A 21,365-nucleotide genomic window follows, 5' to 3' on the forward strand; every position below is an offset into this window, starting at 1 on the left:
AAAAATCTGTTTGGAAAATATTTGTATTTTAAACAGTTTTTGTTTTTGTTTTAGTGGGTGTTTTATTATTAACTTTAAAATAAGTCCACTCATAAAAACTTAAATCTTCAGGGAATTCATAAAATTCTTCCCAAAAAGATTCTCTTTATTCTTTTGAAAAAGTTTTTCGGATAATTTTTCTAAAATTTTTGACATTAAAAAACTTATCAGTTTTAAATTCATTTCTTCTATCAATCTCAAAAGAAATAATATTACATTCATGATCAAGTCTCTCATTTTGAGAAGGAGGAATCATATCAGATAAAATTGGAGAATCAGGTTGTTCTGATTCTTCTTTTTCTTTATATTGAGGTCTTGGAATATTAGGATTGAAATCAACACCAGAAAGAGAAGATATTGAATATCTAGTAGATTGAAAAAGAAGTTCTAAGTCTATCTTCAGATTTAGAAGAGTAAGATCTTTGAAATCTAAAGAAAGATCTTTTGAATATCATCTTAACATTTCCATCAGAAAAAATAAGAATTTGATTAGGAGTTGTTTGAACAGAAGAAGGATTAGGATTTTGAATATTTTCAAAATTTCATTCAAGTCCCCTGGATTGTAAATTCCATGGAACTCTTTTTGGAATCATGATATTTGAATGAAAATAATTACATTCAACCAAAGACTTTCATCTTTTGGAGATGAACAAAGAGCGTCAATATTGAGCTGAGTATTCGTAAGCTTGAAATATATTCTATATATTACAGCAAAAGCATTTGAACAATCATCAAAATTAAGATTTTTTGTTTGAATTTGAAGATTTAGAGCATTAAAAATAGCTCCATCATTGAGATTGATTGAAAATTTTGAATAAATAAAACCACTTTCTAGATTTAATTTTGGAACAGATAATAATTAATATTCAAATTTGACACGTCTTTTATTTCTAAAAGTTAAGAGAATAGGAATATTTAAACCAAGTCAAAACAATGATTTGACAGCAATTTGAATTAATCTAACATGAAGATATTTAAATTTGATCCTGCGAGATTCAATAAATTCTTTTGAAAATAAATTAATAAATACATTTTGACTTTTGATTGGTATAGTTTGTTCAAAAGTTTTAATAACATAATTTTGAGTAAAATCAAACTTTCCTATTTTGTAGATAGAGTTTTTCTCTACTTTTGGAATAGTCCAATTATGTAATCTTTGTTCAATTTAAAGTTCTTGACTATTGAAATCATTTGATGCAGATGCGGATGCTTGATCTAATTCTTCTTCATTTTGAAAAATATTTGTAATATTTTTATATTTATTTCTAGATCTCCTTAACCAATTTGAAATCTAAGACATAATCAAATAAAATGAAATTATAATAATTTAACACTATAGAAACAATACAATAAAATAGACTGACTTTTACCAAGCCTACAACGGGACCACCCAAAACACGTCAATACTAGTTGACCAACGCCAGTTAGCAGACGTGACATCCAGGTTCGAATTAGGCTATATATATTTTGATTGACAGAATGGAAATGGAATAAATCTCCAAATTCGGGATAGGGAGCATCTCTCGTGAAAATGACATGATAGAATCCAAGATGGTGAGAGTGCCTATAAACCATATACGAACATGTGCCAAACTTATTCTACAAGAAAAATAGGCAAAGTATATGATAAACCTACAGCAGCCTCAGCCCCTTAATGATTAGCAACTATTTGGAAACGGTTAGGTATTACCAGGTTGAAAGTGAACTGTCGAAGAGTGGGCACAAAATCCTGTGAAAGTCAAATTGCCATCCACCGCAAGCTCAGGCTGTATGGAGAATTTTAATTTCATTAGAGAAAACATTGTCAGACTCGTTCAACCAGCTCTTCTGCAGAGTTTGATTTCGTTGGAATAGTGAGAAATTAGAATGAAGTATCGGTACGCAATACCACCATTCATGCCTGTTGCCGAGTCTGGAGATCTTATTGGCTTTTAGAGCTTACTTCAGATCGACCACAGCTAATTGGGCTTACACGGATGGGTAATTTATAATTAATTACGCATAAAATTAATAAGAATTATCAGCTTCGTTTGCTATTTATTTAAAATTATATGATTTAACGCTATTTATAGTGAATAAATACCATTACTCTCAAGGGATGAGTTGTATTCAATCTAGAATTCTAAAGTAGACTTGAAGTCTATACATATCTATTTCTAGATAGAATACACCCTTTTAGGTTTTAGGGGTTTTCGTAAAAGCAAGAATTTGGAATTATAATTTGCCGGCTTTCATAATTTTTAAGAATAATTATTGAGGGATTCGTACTATTTTTCTCAATTATTTGTTTCCCTTCTTGATACATCAAGTGTTTGATTTTTAAATTCTAGATTCGACATGTTAAGTGAGTTTATTTGGATCAGTTTGATGTCAAAGTACATTTATCGGTCCTTTGTTAAGATGCGGCCAAGAAAACATCCTAATGATTGTCATAATGCAAAAAACGAAGTGATTTGTAGAGAGGAGTTGGTGCGTTTGCGCCAACTGGTGGATTTGTTGGCAAAACAGGTGGCTACAGTGATGAACCAACAACAGGAATTGTTGGCATCATCGGAATGTGGCTCTCACAGGAAAGACACTGATGTGAGGGGCACGGAAGCCACACTGTTGATTGTTGGAGCGACAGCAGGTCATGGAGTTGCTGGCATTGGTGATGTGACAGAGGGACACGGGGCAGGGAGTGGGGCTGCTGCCAATCCCTCTGATTCGAAAACCAACAAAAATTTTGATGTTAAGGACAAATACTCAGTACCCAATACCACCATTCACACCTTTGCTAAGTCTGGAGATCTTTTTGGCTTTAAGAGTTTACTTCAGGATGACCCTTCTCGTCTTTGTGAGAGAAGCATATTTGTAAGTACCCACACAGGCAATCTGACGATATGTTGATTGATGAATAATTTGTTTTGGGACTTATTCGGTAGTGATTATGAGAATTGATTTTTTAACAAAAGTGGGTTCCACCTATGAATGAAGAAATAAAAAATAATGGCTGAAATAGTGAAATAACAATCATAAAATTGATTTTTTTCGGTGAAAAATCGCCACCAAACAGGGGCTTGATCATATTTGGTGAAAATGTGAAGAATTCCATTTTGATGGAATGTGTTTTTTCTTCATCTGTTTGCCTTATTATTATCAATTTATGGTGTCGAAATATGTGAACTTCATTGTTACTTGTTTGACTTGATTTAATGGTTTATCTGGTGATGTATCTGCAATCTGTAATGAGGGTCGTACAAAATCAAATCTTCTTGCATCAATAATGCTCTTAAATTTTGGAATAAAAGGATTTTTTTTTTTTTTTTTTTTGCAGTTTATTTGAAGTTATGTTTCGGCGTTTTAGAGTTTTTCGTAAAAATAAGAATTAGGATTTACTATTTGGGGGCTTTCGTATTTTTAAGAAAAAATATTGAGGGATTCTTATAATTTTTATCCATTATTTGGTATTCGACTTGAATCATCAAATATTTGATATCAGAATTCTAGGGTTATTTATAGGTTCAACAAGTCTTTGGAGTGTTATTTGATTTCCGCTTACGGCTCATCAGTTTGGTATTAAAGCAAAGTATTCTATCACTTGTTAAGATGTAACCGAGGAAAAAACCAAATGATTATAATTTGCGTGAACGATGTGATTTGTAGAGAGGAGAAGCAATGTCGCCGACAGTTGGATTTTTTTGGCACAACAGGTGGCTACAGTGAAGCCCCAACAAGGAGAAATGTTGGTGTCGCTGGAATGCGGCAAGAGGGGAGCCCCCCGCAAGGAATATGCTGCTGTGAGGGGCACAATAGACAGACCATGGGTTGGTGGTGGAGGTGCCGTCATTGGTGGAGCAGCTGCAGGTCGTAGAGTTGCTGGCATTGGTGGTGCGGCAGTGGGACAATGGGAGGGGGTGTTGCTGCTGCTGCCACCAATGGCGCGGCAGACTATCCTTATTTGGACAATGTATCATAAAAAATTTGCAGAACGGGTTTGATGGGGATGAATCTAGGCAATTGGAAGCCTGTTTAAGGTAAAGTTCTGAAGCTTAACGGTGAAATGGAGCAGATGAATTCCTTGATTGGGAGAACGCGATGGAGGAGATCCTTGATCTTTAGGATGTCAGCATTGCAAACAGGTAAAATTGGTAGCAACGTGATTTGGAGTAAGCGCAACAACAATTTAAAATAAATTCGGTAAGAAATGTTATGGCCAAGATTTATATGTGGTTGAAACTAAAGAAGCATATTTGGACAGCATTCTTGCCCTATAATTGCTCGAAAGCCTTTTACCAATTGTTCCAAATAGCATCAAGGTTCCTGTTTGGTAGATAAATATTCTGTGGAATTTTTATCAATTGTCGGCTCCGAAAGTAATCACCGAATTGGACGATCAATTAGTGTCGAGGTATATTTGGGGACAGCGATTGCAATTGCAAGAAGATTTGAACTCATTTTTGCCCTTGGCCATTTCCAAAGCCACAAACGAGCTTTACAATTAGAGAAGCCATTATACCAATGACATATTGGTAGCATGGAGGGTGGAGTTGGCAGTGGCAGCAATAATAGGCCGCTGCTTCCAAGGGCAGTGACTTTGCTGCCCCTGTATTCTGCCAACTGCTGCAACGGTAGCTGGGGGAACAGTGTCTGCTGCTGCAACCAGCCATGGCAGTGGCAGTGTGCCAGCCGTGGCTGCTTTAGAGTCTGCTTTTGTGTGGTCTAGTAGAACATCTAATGCAGGAACCACACCCTCAGTTGCAGCAAATTTGCATTATTTTGTTAATGATTAGATATACGTGAATCAACGAGTCTTTAGACTCTTATTCCTATTCCCTTATATCCAACTGCATCATTTAGAAACTCAAAATGCACTATTATTTTATTTTTATTTTTTCTTTTTCTTTTTCTTTTTCTTCTCTTTTGAGGTCTTCTTGATGCATGCGAAATGTTAATGTTGACCATCATTTAAACAAACAAAAAAATTTTAAGATATGATATGGAAGGTGATTTTCTTCAGAAATGGATGTGAATAGATGTGAACATCAAGAAATAGAGATTAATTTTGTACTTCATAAAGTTCTGTCATTGCAATCTTTGGATAGAAGTAAACAATTTGGTGAGAAACCATTCTTGGAACATTAAACAATATTGTTTCAGGTTCCATTCTTCCTAGTTTTGAAGCTGTGGTGTCACATTTCTGCACAATATTCAAAACAGCATTTGTCTATATGTTTCTTAAAGAAGATTAGATGCTGAGTTTTATCATCTAGTTAACTTTGGTTCACGAAAATGCCCTTACATGAGTTTAGTTGTTGTTGTTGTTGTTTTTTTTTTTTTTTCACTGATAAATTCTTATTTGACCTCTAGCCTAGATAGTTTAGCTAGTGCTGAGAATTAGAATGCAGAAAATGTGACAATTAGTCTTTCTATTCGCGCCAGTTAACTGCGTATTTAATTTGTATTTTCAACTACAGGAAAGTAGCTCTTTGTATTTCATGAAAGAAAATGTAGTTGTATTCTAATTGCTACGTGCCTACATGAAGATTGGTAACCTTAACTTTCTTGATGCAGTTGTCACAGACACCACTACATATTTCGGTCGCAAACAATAAAGTTGAGATAGTCAAGTATTTGCTTGACTGGAAAGGACCAGGCGAGATCGAGTTGGAAGCTAAAAATGCTGTATGTAAAAGCAACTTAAAACTAAAATCTCTCTGGTTTGAGAACAAATAAAGTCATTCAAATAGTCTCATATTATGTTGTTTTATTTTGTTTCACTTTCCAGTATGGTGAGACTCCCTTACATTTGGCAGCTCAGAATGGAAACAACGAGGTAGCAAGGATGCTTCTATCTCAGCATGCCAACATCGAAGCCAAAACCAATGTCCATGTTTAAATTGATAATTTTTTATTCTTTTTTGTTTTCAGTTCAGGTTATGTATGAGTTATCAAATTTCTTGTGTTTTGGCGTACTTTGTGCAGAACGGTTTGACTCCATTGCATCTTTCTGTTTTCTATGCCCTAGAATATGGAGACTACTCAACAATGTCGACATTGTTAGATTGCAATGCTAATTGCTTTGCAGAAAACAACGTATGTTTCCATAGTTCACTTTGTTGAGGTAGTTAATTTCTTTCTTGTCTCCATGGTGTTAATTTTGTGAATGTTTTTTATGCAGGAGGGCTTGATTCCTTTAGACTATGTCCCGGATACTCTAGATAATGAAGAATTGCGCAGACTCTCCCAAAATGTTGAAGAGCTGAGACGCCGTGATTACAATGTAGTTACACACAGTGGAGGGCAAAAAATATTAGACGAGCTTGCCTGCGAATTATCAAAGCTAGTGGGACTACATGAGCTTAAAGTGCAACTTCGGAAATGGGTGAAAGGGATGATTTTGGATGACAAGCGCTGGTCCATGGGGATAGATCTTGGGCCCCGGAAAGCACCTCACATGGTATTCCTTGGAAATCCTGGTACAGGTAGAATGACCAAATGGCCTACTTAACGTTATCTTTTTCCAAGAAAGTGATTGTTAAAAGTTTTAACAAGCCATAATCTGTCTCATGTTGATAGTTTAGTTCGGTAGTCGTTTGAGCTTATGTTTGTCGATATTTTCTGAACAGGAAAGACTACTGTAGCCCGCATTCTTGGTAAACTACTCCATTCTATGGGTTTTCTTCGTTCCAATAGCGTAACTGAAGTTCAAAGAACGGATTTGGTGGCTGAATATATTGGTCAAACCGGACCAAAGACTAGAGAAAAGGTATTGGCTTCACGACTCAGAGTTTTCTATGATTGGACTCTACACATTCCAAAATTATAAACAAATTTATGATGCCTGTAACAGATTGAAGAGGCCAGGGGAGGTATCTTTTTTGTGGACGAAGCATACCGTTTAGTACTTGAACAGACAGCAAGTTACAAGGATTATGGGCTGGAAGCTTTAGAGGAGATCATGTCTGTATTGGAAGATGGAGATATATTAGTAATTTTCGCGGGTTACACAGAACCAATGAAGCATTTAATGTCTTCAAACAAAGGATTATGTAGAAGGGTAACGCGTTTCTTCCATTTCGATGATTTTAGTTCGCGGGACCTTGCCGAGATTGTGCATGTAAAGATGACTCAACAAAAGAAGGGGAGCGAATTCTGCGGATTCAGGTTGCATCCTTTCTGTACTTTAGAAGCTGTAACCGCAGTCATGGAGAAAGAAAGCACAGAAAAGTTGCGCAACAAAATGAACGGGGGATTAGTGGATCATATGCTAACTAATGCGATAGAAAACTTGGATGCGAGACTTAGTCTCGATTGCGAAGGTTATGAGTTACTTACGATCATGTTAAACGATTTAGAGGTCGGACTTCAACAATTATCATCGCGTATAAATATTGTCGAAAGAGAGAAGGAACTAAGACATACATTAGAGGTGTAAGAATAACTTTGATTTCATTTGGATTATGATTCTTTTTTAGTTGCATTTGTATTTGGAATTTTTATGTCGAAATGGTCCGGTCCTATGCCGGGCTTTTTACGAGCTGGGTCGCAACGGTCCTGAATAGTCTGGTCCACTTTGACATCACTAAGACAATATTCAATATGGATCAAACAATTCACTCATATAACATTTTGCATGACAAAATGAATTCAATTTCAGTACCATATGAGAAATACATAAGATGATGCATAGGTGAAATTTATTTATTTAAATTATGTCTTCAGTATACCGGCTTACGTGAATCTCAGATTCAATTTCTTTATCCAATATTTGAGACTTTACGTGAATCTCAGATTCAAGATGTGTGGTCATCGGCACTCTAGTACCATGGTTAACATGTAGAGATGGGAAGAATTTATAAAAAAATTAATTCATAAATAGACAGATAGAAATGAGTACTAAATAAAGTTCGACTATTTATAAATGAGATATATTTTGCTAAGGGGATAATATCTTTGACAATGAAGAGTAGATTTTGTAAAAGGTGATTTTTTTAAAGAATGTGATGTGATGAGATTTAAGTAGGAAAAGTTTTGAATTACGTGTAAAATTATATTATTGTGAGAATATGTGATTGAAAATCATTTGTGAAAAATGAGTTTGAAAATTGGGTTCAAACATGGGATATTATGATGTTACTCAAATTAATGGCATTATAGAGAAACTATTCACATAAAGCATTGATGCAGCAATCATGACCAACAAAATAGCATCCATGAAATTATCACAATATAAGTTAAAAACTAATTCTCTTGCATAATTTTTTTCCCACGTTATCTGTTAAATGAATTAGTCAAAGTCAGCATTTATAAAACATTTACAATCATTCTTGTCAAACAGGGTGAACGACACCCTGTTGACAGGGATTTGAAAAAATCCAACGTGCCATTTACACGCAGCTTCCATTTTCCTCCAAATTTCTGCAAATAATCTTCTTCCTTTTTCAACGACCGACGTCGACATCTCCATTTGTTCATATCCGGCCAACTGAAGAATTAGTTCAAACCCGATTTCGTGTTCGCCGTCGGAGCCATTGTAGCCTTGAGGGTGCAAGATGGGACTTATTCTGTAACCTTGTTTTTGGAAATTATATTCTGTAACCTTTTTGGAGATCATGTTCTCGTCACTGTTGGAATAGGATATGAAGTACACTTTGAATCTTTTTCTTCATTTAAATTTGGTAGGAATTGTAATTGTTTTCAGGGTCATCTACCTCCAGTTGATTATGTTCCAGTGATCAATTTACCTGTCCATTTCTCAACAATTTTTTTTACCTTAATGGGAAAGTCCTTATTCTCTAACCATGTACTCGTGGACTTCAACATTATCTCTGATTAGCATGTAATTGATGTACAAATTCATGGAAGTCTCTTTTAATTAATTTGTAGGAATTCACAACTATCTTTAACACCAGACTTATTCCTCGAGAAAAGACTTCTAACATAGATGAATTGGCACACATACAAGGTGTTTCAACTACTGATTCTATAAAGAAAATTGAACCCATACGTTCACGCATCAAAGTTATGGTCTTTCTACTTATGCAAAGCATAAAAGTTGAAATTGCAGTGACGGAAATCTGGTGCTGACTTCACCACCGGCCGGAGATGGTCAAGCGTCTAGCGACAAAACGATGGATGGAGGAGTAGTCGGAGTGGAGGCGAAAATCATTGATGGAAACAGTAGTCGAGTTCTTTAGGTGACAGCTACTGTGTAGACAATGGGTGAATTAGGGGCAAATGGCGTGGGGTGGCGGGTGAATTGGAGGAAATACCTATAGATAGCCTAAACAAAAGAGAGTTTTGTAAGATTAGACCAAAAAATATAACCATTTCAAGAATAGCCTTTGAACAATAATTTTTTTCCAAAAATACCCCTTATTGTAAAATTGCAACCAAAGCCACTACAATGTATAAAAACCTGCAATTAGGTTCTCAAAAAAATATAAATAAAAAATCTTTAATAAATTTAAACCCAAATATTATACAAAATTTTATTGATCTAAAAAACGCAACAGAAAATGAATTGAAATATTTAGAAGAATATCTAAAAGGTTTCTTTACAGAATATTTAGATCTAAAATTAAAAAATAAAAATGTTTCTATAGATAATAGAACAATCAAAACAGAAAATGATAGCCATGTTACAAATCTAAAATAATGATGAACATAGTAGATGAAGAAAATATAATTGAAGAATTTTTAAAAAAAATAGAAAAACATAAAAAACCTAGTTATCCCTATTTACCTAAAAACACCACAAATAAAAGTTTTGAGGATATACATAAAAGATTAGAAAACTTAGAACATAATCTACAAGTAGGAAATGCTCTTTTAGATAAAAATCTTAAAGAAAAAGATAGAATTATAATTAATCCACCTCAAGATTTTAGAATAACACAAAAGGAAAAAAATGAAAAAAATAATAATATATGATTACAGATGTAGAATAAATAGAATAAAAATTCTTAGAATTTACAGGTGAAGAGTATGAAGAATATAAAAAACAGTTAGAAAAATTAACTGAAAAAATGGAAAATACAAAGATGAATATTAATCCATCTTCAAGTCAGAATATAAAAGTAGAATTCAGTAGTGATGAAACATATGATTATCCTTATGGTACTCCAATACCTGATAAGGTTGATATTAATCAATATAGAAAAACACAAAATAATACACTGAAAATGTAAGAAAACAATCCATAAAAGAAATAAATCCAATGAAATCCTATAATGAATCAATCCACATAACAGGAGTATGGTTAGATTTAGACTGTGTAAATAAAAATAAAGCTATAGAAACTTGGATAAAAAGCACAGATTTAGCAATACAATTTAATAAATGGGAAACATATACAGTTTTTGGATTTATAGAATATACATTCAGAGGAATTGTTTCTGAATGGTGGAGAAAGTTACCAGAATCTATTAAAGAAAGAATAAAGTATGGAAATAATAGAACTGGAGTATTAGATAATATGAATACTTTAAATGATCAGAATATACAAGAAATATTAAAAAGATTTGAAAAAATCTTAAGAATAGAATTTTTAGGAGATAGATATGCTACTAATGAAGAAGAAAGAAAACAAGACGAATATAATGAAGGAATGATAGCAATAGAAAATTTAAAGATATGTGATATGTGTGAGTTAGAAAGATACACATGTAAATTTGAAGAATTATACTATATATTAAATCAAGGAGATTATCAAGAAAATAAACACATATTAAGGTCTTATTTTACGAAGTTACCATTCCCATGGGGAATTAAGTTATTAAAAGAATATGAAAAATTATTACCTCTAGGAGAAGAGGAAGGAGTAAAAATAGATAGTTTTGGAAGTAGAATTGAATTTACAAAAAGAATGATAGGTATGTGGTGTAGAGAAGCTTTAGAAAATAAAAAAACATATAAAATAAGAAAGAATTCATTATGTTGTTACAAAAATATTGGCCAAGTTGAACAATTTGGATGTCATAAGAAGAAATATAAACCGTATAAGAAATATAAAAGAAAATTCAAAAATTATAAAAAAATTCAAGAAAAGAAATTTTAAACCACACAAAAAATATTCAAGAAAAGAAATTGGAATAAAAAAATTAAACCAAGAAATATTAAAAAATGTAGATATTTTATTTGTAATGAAAAATAACATATTGCCCCTCAATGTCCTAAAAAGAAAGATAGACAGAATATAAAAACTCTTAAAATTTATGAAAAATTCCAAGATGATAGTGATATAGAACCAATTGAATATTTTGGAGATCTAAGTAGTGAATGCAGTAGTATTTATGAATCAAATACATCCTCAATAGAGGAAGATTATGAGGAAATAGTATATATGAATCAGGAGATACAACAATCAAAAATAAAGATAGAAACAACTAAAGACTCTATGGAAAGTATAAATCAAGAAATTACCTTTGATATTAAAAAATACACAGGAATAACCAAGAAAATATTAGACTTACAAGAAAAAGATGTATTCCATCAAGGATTCTTAGGAATATTACCAAGAGTAAATAAAACGATTGTAAATATGAATTATAAAGAGATGTCTATACATATAGAAGATACTATAGAAAAAGCAAGAATTCCTATAACTACAAAAGAATGAGTAAAACAAAAGTTCTCCAAAATCCCAGAAAATGTAAGAAACAAATTAAAATGGATTGAAATATGAGGAATCCAGATAATGGTAAAAAGATTCTTTAGAGAAGGTATGAATATACCAATAGAAATATATTGTATGGACAATAGAATCTTACAAGATCCTATAGATGCTCTATTAGAAACAGTTGTAGGAAACTTAGTTTACCAGAAGATAATATTTACAGTAAAACCAAATTATGCAATATCATTAAATGATGAAAACATTGATCAAAGTTTCAATCTATATTATAGAATTGGAAACTTGAAAATGTTACGAAGAAGTAAGGCTATTAGTTTAAGCATAAAATCAATTTTTGCTTTTAGTACTCGTCATCATAGCAATCTAAGGAAGATAACTGATAATATTATCATATATAAAGATTTTGAGGAATTAACACAATATATACCTCATAGAAAATACCAAGAACATGAAATCACTATACCAGAACAAATAATGTTTAATTTCCATAAACAAGCTAAAGAAATTAATTCCAAAGGAAAATTAATAAGAAGAAATAGTGTCAGCTTAGAAGGAGATAATCTTATTGCAAGATTTCCCTCTAGACAAGACGCTAGGATAAGCAGACTTAAGAATTTAAGTATTGCTGAACCATCAAGTTCGCAATATTATATTAAGACAAGATGTGTAAATCAAGAAGGATATAAGAAGAATATTCTTGTCCTCATAGATACTGGAGCAGATAAAAGTCATGTAAATGCTAAATTTGTTAGTCATTTAATAGACTTTGAAATACCAGAACCATATATATTTAAGGATTATTTGGGAAATAATCTTGAAATAAGAAAATTTGTTAAGTTCCCTCTTATACTTATAGGAGAGGATCAGAAAGAATATACTAAAGAAATAATTCTATATAAAGATGAATTATATAGAATTGATCGTTCACCTATTCTATTAGGAATGAACTTTCTTGAGAAATATAGTCCTTATAAAATTTGTCAAAGATATTTGAAGATAACAGTTGATGATAACCCAGTCATCATATTAAGCATAGATGAAAATATGAAATCATTGTTATCATGGAAAGAGTAATAAGTATTAACCCCATGAGTCCATTTATTGAAATTACACTTAATATAAAAAGTTATTGTAGAATTAAATTTCATGCTTACTTAGATACAGGAAGTATAATAAACTTATGCTTATCAAATTTACTACTATCTGAATATTGGGTATACAATTCAAAGAAGATCGTCACTGCTACAACAGCAGGTGGAAATAAGGTAATATATAGCAAATATGCTAAGCAAGTACCTTTTCTAATTTCCTTTAGAGATGTATTTGTTGATACAATATATATGTCAACCACAATTGGATGTGATATTTTATTGGAACAAAATTTCCTATTAAAATATGCACCATTCACATAATATATTGATAAATATATGTTTACAACACCTTGTGCACATAAAATATTTACACCAAAAATAAATAAAGCTGTTACAATAGCATATACAGATATAAACTATCAGAGTTCCTCAACCCAGTGTGGTGGATGTTGGAGTATAGACAAATTTAAACCAGCTACAATCTTAAAAATGACAACAGAAAATATGTTAGAAAAACTGAAAAAAAAATTTCTGAAACGTATTCTGAAAATCCATTAGAAAAATGGAATACAGATAAAGTAAAGGCAAAGATAGAATTAACCAATCTAGACACTATTGTTAGAGTCAAACCTATGAAATATAGTGTTGATGATCAAAAGGAATTTAAAGATCAGATAAAAGAATCACTAGAAGCCAAATTAATTAGGCCTAGTAAAAGTCCACATAGTAGCCCAGCCTTTATGGTTAGAAAATATAGTGAGATAAAAAGAGGAAAAGCCAGAATGGTGATAAATTACAAAAAATTAAATGAAATTACTAAATTTGATGGATACTACTTGCCAAATAAGGACACCCTTATTAAACAAGTATAGAACAAAAAGATATTTTCAAAATTTGATTGTAAGTCAGAGTTTTAGCAAATCATGCTTACAGAAGAAAGTAAACCATTAACTGCATTTAGTACCCCTAATCCTTCAGGACAATACGAATGGAATGTAATGCCATTTGGGTTGAAAAATGCACCACAGATATTTCAAAAAAGAATGGATGAGGTAATGAAACCAATTACTCATTTTTGTATTGCATATGTAGATGATTTACTTATTCATTCAAATAACATTAATGAACATATTGAACATCTTGAGAAATTTTGTTATATTATGAAAAAACATGGTATTACACTTTCTCAAAAGAAAGCTGAGATAGCTAGAACAGAGATAGAATTTTTAGGGTTATTTATTAAAAAAAAAAAAAAAGAATTGCAATTGCAATCTCATATTGGAGAAAAATTTCAAGAATTTCCTGAAAAAATCAAAGATAAAAAACAATTATAAAGCTTCCTTAGTATATTGAATTATGCTGAATGATTCATTGAAAATTGTGCCAAATTAAAAATTTATTTTCTTCCAAAGTTAAGAAAAATATAATGTGGTCTTGGGAAGAACAAGATTATGAAAATATAAGAAAAGTAAAAGAAGAATTGAACGTATTGCCCAAACTTGTAATACCATAAGAAGAAGATTTCTTTATCCTTGAAACTGATGCTTCAGATTATTACTGGGGAGCAGTACTAAAGGTTAAAAAGAATTATAAAGAATATAAATGTGAAAATGATTGTTCTTGTCCTGAGATACTTACAGGTTATACATCAGGAACATTCAAGGAAGTTGAAACAAGATATGAGACAAACAGGAAAGAACTCATTGCTGTAAAAAGGGAAGTTCAAAAATATGAGGATTATTTATTACCAAAGAAGTTCTTGATTAGAACTGATAATATTCAAGTTAAAGCCTTTTTAAAAAATAATGTTGATCTATCTATTGCCAATAGATATATTATTAGGATATAAATTTGGTTTTCATATTTCAAATTTGATATTGAATACATAAAAGGTAAAACTAACTTTTCTTCCTGATTATCTTAGCAGAGATGGAGTTAGAACAATTAAGGACGAAAGTCCAAATACTTGAGATAAAAGTTTCCTATTTGGAAACACAAATTCAAAATATTCAAGATAGCCTTCGAGGTAAAAATATAGCCCTTGAGGCAGAAGTTACTTGTACCAAATCTAGTATCCCTTTGCAGAGACTTGTGAATACTAGTACTCTCCCCGAGGATAAAGGGAAAGAAAAGAAGGTAATAGGAATCCCTTCGCAGGAAAAAATTGAACCTATTACTGGTAATAAAGATATTCAAAATATAAAAAAAGAAGGTAGCTCTTCACAGAGCCAAACTCAGTCTAAACTTTCTATTGAAAGGATGGAACCAAAAGATATTGTCAAGATATGCCATGAAGCAAAAATTCCCAGAAAAGATAACCATGAAGAAGTAACACTCTTTATTGTTATTTTCAATATTTTATCAGATTGGTATCTGGAGATTGGAAAGTGGATGAAGACTCTCCACTATTCAAAATACAACAAGATAAATTTTTATCTAGGAGCACCAGCCAACTGGGTACGAAATTGTTTTGAGATAGGAAATATACTTTGTATATATCATAGCAAAGATCTCAAAGAAATAGCTCAGCTTCCAACCAACATTAGAAAAGCTGTTAAAAGATATACTGAAGTCGTCAAAACAACAAATATATATATCAGATTCCATTCAGCAACCATGGAATGGGATCCCGCTCTTGAATATATGCATCCATCGTTCCATGTGATAAAAATGGGACTTACAAATCAACATTTTTTACCAACCAATCAAAAAGTTGTTAAAAATGGATATCAAGATATTCTAAATATGATGCCCTACAGAAGAGCAAAATGGTACAAAGAGATATTTGAACATGTAATTCAGATAATTACTGAGAAAGAAAAAATATGGATTTATCCATCTGAAAATCATATTATCTATTCTAATGCAAGGATGGCTACCAAAGAAGAAGATATTTGTTGTCTCAACCATTTATTATCTGCAATTATTTCCAACCAAGTGAATGCATCAGAAGATATGGCTAAAGAATCATGCAAATTACTTTGGAACTACAGTGATCACCATTGTGAATACTGCGTAGTTGAAGATATGAGTCAAGCATCTCTTAACAGTGAAGAATTCCCTGCAGAATTCTTTGATTCAAAAATAGAAAAGTGATGGTGACAAAAGTAGTCCTTTATCAATACTTTAATAAATAAATTTATTAAAGAAAAACTGTGGCTACTAAAAGATAGAAGATAGTACAAGAAAAGTTTCCATAATTGTAACTACTCCCCACCAATTGTCACAAGTGGTAGACAAACTCAAAAGATAAGACATATAATTTCAAAAGGAGAGGTCTACCTAACAAAAAGATAATGGAAAATTCGGTGGAGATAAGATGACCTAGCTACCCAACAAAGAAAAATGGAAAATATATGTCAAGATAAGATTCCCAAAGGCTTCTATAAAAGGAAGCAAGAAGGAAGAAGGAAGCTCGAAAGAACTTATCTCTTAAACATTTTGAAGAAACACATCTTAAAGATATATCTTTTGTAATCTGTATACACCACTTGTATTCAGAAAAATATTAGATAGTTTGAAGATAGCAAAGCGTGTAATAAGGTAATCACTTATGGAGTTCTAAACTTCATAAGGCGAGTACCAAAGGTATGTAAATATAGTTTGTAAGCATGTACAATTTCAGTTTATGAATGTCAATGTAAAGTTTGTTATGTTCAACAAAACTTTCATAAAAGGATTTCGTTAAATTTCTCATGATTCCTCGACAGTACAGATAGAGATTTTAAAAGATTTTCAAAACATTGATTTTGAATGGATGTTAGCCATGCCAAAGTACCCGTCTTCGATAAATGATTTAGGGGAAAATGGCAGTTTTCTAAGAAAATTGTAGCACCTTATGTGTGAGTTATCTTTTAAAATTTCGTTCCAAGTAGGAACTTAATTCTGAAAAGAGTTTGGATAGAGGTGAAAACAGAGATTCTGGATACTGTGAGATAGCGTCTGTGGAAACACGGCTAGTTCTCTAGAATGAGAAATGCAACCTTAATTTAAAAACCTTTTGCGAAAACAGTTGTGGACCCAAATGATTTCAAAAAATATTTTAAATCTTTACTTGATTCAAAAGATTGATTAAGTACATGCAAAACATCTATAAGAACATACTGGAGGGAAAGCCTGTTTACTTTCATTTGATTACAGTAAGTTATTTATTTGTTTCTACATGCTTATGCTTTAATTATTCTGATGAACAATTCACAAGCATCCACATCTACTTCTAATAATGATAATAATCTCATATTATTTTTAGATGAAAAAGATGTTTCGTTTTTATTTAAATTAGCTGAAAAGTTTGAAGATATATTTCCTGTTGGCAAAGAAAAAATTGAAGAAATGTATAGAGATATAGATTATAATTGTAAAAATAATATAGGATTTGATTCTGCAGGAACTTGTAGAGAGATAAGAAAAGTAGAAGATATTATAACTAAATATAGAGATATACAAGAAGAAATTTCAAAAGGATTAGTTCAAGGATATATAACTAAGAAAGGTTAGTCTAGGATCTTTGAAGAACTACTAAAATATAAAGAATATTTAAAGGTATTTGAAAAATTGAAAAATATAGATATAGGCCCTAATTAATAAATCCTTGAAGATATAAGATACATCTTGCAAATAATTATAGTAAGGGTAAAATAGTATTTCTTATAGAAAAGGCCATTGTGGAAAATAAAATCAATTATCCAGCCATTTTAAAAACTGCCCCGGGTGAATTGGGGAAAATGGGTAGGAGATTTGGTCAAAAGAGACTGATTAATCGATCTTTTTCTTTTTTCCTTTTTTTTTTTTGTTTTGCCACGTTGGGATTTAGTCTGGTCGTGTAGCGAGACTCGTGCTCAAAAGTTAATCACCAAGTCAAAGTAAGCATTAATAGACCCTTGTTTGGCCCCTATTAAATCTTATCAAATTAAATTAAATTAAAATTTTCTCTCTCCTATTTTCAATAAAATAATATTACATATAAATCGAAGTTTTTTAATTCTTTTACAGCAATCCATTTTTAAAAAAAAAAAAAAGGTACTATTTCCCCATTATAATAAAAAATAAAGAGGGACAAACGGGGGCTAAGTTGTGTTACGGTTTTCCATTGAAACACCCAACTTATCATAGGTAATTTAATTCATTCGCCTCCGTTTGATTCTCATTATTTTAAGAATGAGAATGAAAAATATAGTCGTTACAAGACTCACACAAGAGATAGAAAGTGAAATATGATGACTTAATGTGATGGATAACGATCATATTTTTCATTTTTTTGGCCAAAGAATGGAATCAAATGGGGCTAAATAAAATATTGTTTAGGGCACACAACCCAACGCTTTTTCCATATCTTTCAGCAATGGAACCAGCGAAAATTTGAGAGCTGTTAATCAACTCTTTCAACTCACAACTTGCTCAAGAAATCTTGTAGCTAACTTCATAAATTACAGACAAAAGAATCCATCCATGGGGATGGAGATTGTCCCATGGCTTAGCTGCAGTTCCAGTATTTTTATGTTTGTTGGTGGAATTTTCCATCTAGAGACCCCGAACAATCTGGTTGAACAGTGATGTTAAACTGGGTCGAATTTAATGAAGGAAGAAAAATCATAGAGAAAGAGGTACCTCAATTCTACTCACGAATCTTCTGAAAAGGAAGAATCAGTTCCAAGTTGGTAATATGAGCTACAGGAATCCCAGCATTTCAATTTTGTTTGTTCTTGCATTGCTATCTTGAAATTGTTCACGAATGTGATATAATGTTTTCAATGCTGAGCCAAAAGGCAAGTCGTCTAATTGAATTGTTGTTCGTGGCCTTAGTTATTTTTCCTTTTTCTTGTGTTTGTCTGAGGACTAGCAAATTGTTAAGTTTGGGAGGTATTTGATGGTGTGTTTTAGTCATGAATTTATAATATTTTTTTAACTTGATTGTAAGCTTGATTTTACGAGTAGTGAATCTTTTTACTGTATTTATTAGTGTTGTTTTATAGGACTATTGAGATGGTAAAAGACACAAAAAAAAAAAAAAAATTCATCAAATAAAGCTATTGGCATAGATTGAGAAGAAATTGTTGGTAAAGGGCAAAAGAGGAAAAGCAAAATGATTGGATTAGTAACGCCTAGGAGCCAAGGAGCCACGAAAGAAAGAGAAGGAGAGATGTGGTGCCGTGATGCCATTAGAAAAGGAGAAGACAGACCCTGGGCGCTACGGCACCATGCTTTGGGTGCTGCGACGCCAAGAGAAGCAAATTGGGGGCGCATACAAAAGTAGTGCGACACTGCAACACCACAGAACAAGCATCGCTGTTGAATCAATTAGGTGCGAGATTCGGCCTGTTTTAAGGTCCATAGAAATCCTACCACACACGGGAAGGCAACTACAAATACAAGTTTCCACACTTTTGAAGGGGATTGCACACATTGAGAGACAATGAACACAATTTGAGAATCAAAGAAGCAATTCAAGGGAGGAAAACATCAAGGAATTCACCATTTGAAGTATTGATCGGAAGATGAAAGAGATTTTGGTGCAAGATTGATTTTTTCTTTTACATCTATTCTACAAATCTAGCGATGTATTCAATAACAATATCTAGTTTTCCCTCTTTCATGAGTAGCTAAATTTTTTGTTAGGGCAAATAATATAACTTAATTGGGATCTTTTATGTCTTTTAATTAAGGTTCTTGTTCTTTATTCTTTCATGTGTTGATTTTACTATGCGTTTAATGCGTTGAATTACTGGATCACTAATTTGATAATTTTATGAATTTTTTACGAATTGAGATGTGAGTTTAGAATTTAGACTATGGGGGGTGTTTGAACCACATTATTTTGGTAATAATGCATTCTTGAATAGTATATTGATGGGAAATGTATGGTTAAAAAATAAGGAAAAGTTTTTTATCTGCGTGTAATATTATTTTATTGAAGAATGTGTGGTTAAAATGATATCAAATCACTGTTTAAGAATGTATTTTTTTGAAATAATGTGGCTCAAACAGGCCCTATATAATAAAATCCGATAAATTGGTATAATGTGTAGAGATATTTATACTATTATTGCGATCATAAGTGAATTTGTAGAACCAAGATTTCGTTTAACTAAAATTGATTTGCATAGAGAGATGAAATTTAATTAGTAAAATAGGCTTAATGAAAGCTCAAGAGCGGTACCTTAAATACAATAAGAAAATTCGACCGAACATTACATTAGATATGAGTCTTGATTTAAAATGTAAAGGTGATCGATAGGTAAAATTGTTCTGTCCTAATATCTATTTATTATCTAATTTCCTAACCAATCTTTGTGTGAAATCGCATATTGCTACGCATTAAAATTTAAATCAAATCCTACAAATCTTTGTTTGCATGTTGAATAGTCGTTAGAAAGATAGTAGATTAAGTTATAAAATACAGTCCTTATTGGAACGAAATCCGGACTCTTAGGTCCATTATACTACTTATTCAATATTGTATATTTAAGTTAGTAAAAACGCAACAGTTTGTTCCAAGCGAACTCTTTCCCCTAGAGACTAGATCAGCGGGACAGAGCATGGTCGTCTGAGTCGTGATTTTCACGGCTCTTATTGCTCTGTGTTTCCTCGTGTCTCTCGTCATCTCAAACGCGGGATCTTCTTACTCTAGCCTGAAACAAAGCACATTCCAATTGACGAATTTCTTAGTTAAAAAAATGGTCAGAGTTAACCCCAAAAGTATTCTTGTTAGTTTCCAATTTTGTAGATCTCAAAGAAAAGGTCACTGAAAATTACCTGCAACGAAATACACTTCATAAAAACCCGTGACTGGATATACAGCATGAATTGCTTCAGTTTCTGGCAATGAAATTAACACGAGGGATTAGATCCCGCTGTTGAAGATCTAAGGATTAATTCTTGATCGATTTACATACCTCAAGTCTGGCACTTATTAAGTTAAATATCCTGGCAATTGATTCCCACTTAGTAACATTCGTCATTGCATGAGATTATAGGCAAACTTCTGAACAAAACAAGAAACAAACATCCCTTGATATTGCCCGGCCGCTTCCCAATCCCCACACCCACCAAACTAAAGGGATATATATCAATATAAAAAAAAAGACCTGACTATGGTTTACACAAAGAAGACAAACTATTTTTGAGCATGACAAAGAGAATGATATAATGACATATATTTACATGGAAATTAACAAAAGTTTGAATTACTATTAGATATATACATCAATCAGTAGAGAAAATGTGAATGGAAACAGAAAATTCTTTACAATGCTTTTCAAGTGAGATAAGTTTTCATAACAGCAGCAAATAACATTCCCAAATCACTTCACGAAGGGGAATCCCCCGAATTACTGAAAACAGGGGCCTCGAGGTGAATGCAAGCAGTAGCCAGGCTTAGAAGAAGTTATTCTGATGGAAGAACAGCGTACCAGTTTATCACGGTTCTTGACTCTCTACAGGCTTTGTATCACTAGTTCCGCAACTACTGGTTAGTAGCAGGATGAACAGATGCAACAGATTTCAACCCATTCAACCTCATCAATCAATTGAAAGCATGTTTAAGATTCATGACAAATTTGGAAGTCTCTTGGTCTCATCATTCTTGCACTTCAAGGACTATAGAGCACACATAGATTTCA

At 32.3% G+C, this 21,365-nt stretch overlaps 1 protein-coding gene across 1 annotated transcript; it reads left to right on the forward strand.

Moving 5' to 3' along the window:
* Window positions 1-2,062: 2,062 nt before the first annotated feature.
* On the forward strand, window positions 2,063-7,505 carry LOC111399399. Its single transcript, XM_023026684.1, has 7 exons — window positions 2,063-2,892; window positions 5,593-5,703; window positions 5,807-5,905; window positions 6,004-6,114; window positions 6,200-6,503; window positions 6,648-6,787; window positions 6,872-7,505. The coding sequence occupies exons 1-7, from the start codon at window positions 2,377-2,379 to the stop codon at window positions 7,454-7,456; spliced, it is 1,866 nt and encodes a 621-aa protein (XP_022882452.1). The 5' UTR covers window positions 2,063-2,376; the 3' UTR covers window positions 7,457-7,505.
* Window positions 7,506-21,365: the final 13,860 nt, after the last annotated feature.

The sequence above is a fragment of the Olea europaea genome, chromosome 9 (genome assembly GCF_002742605.1).
Source record: "Olea europaea var. sylvestris chromosome 9, O_europaea_v1, whole genome shotgun sequence".
In the NCBI taxonomy this organism is placed as follows: Eukaryota; Viridiplantae; Streptophyta; class Magnoliopsida; order Lamiales; family Oleaceae; genus Olea; species Olea europaea.

Coding starts and splice junctions, on each gene's coding strand:
- LOC111399399 (XM_023026684.1), top strand. CDS start 2,377: ATGTTAAGTGAGTTTATTTGGATCAGTTTGATGTCAAAGTACATTTAT. Junction 5,704..5,806: donor AGTTGGAAGCTAAAAATGCT/GTATGTAAAAGC, acceptor TTCACTTTCCAG/TATGGTGAGACTCCCTTACA. Junction 5,906..6,003: donor ACATCGAAGCCAAAACCAAT/GTCCATGTTTAA, acceptor TACTTTGTGCAG/AACGGTTTGACTCCATTGCA.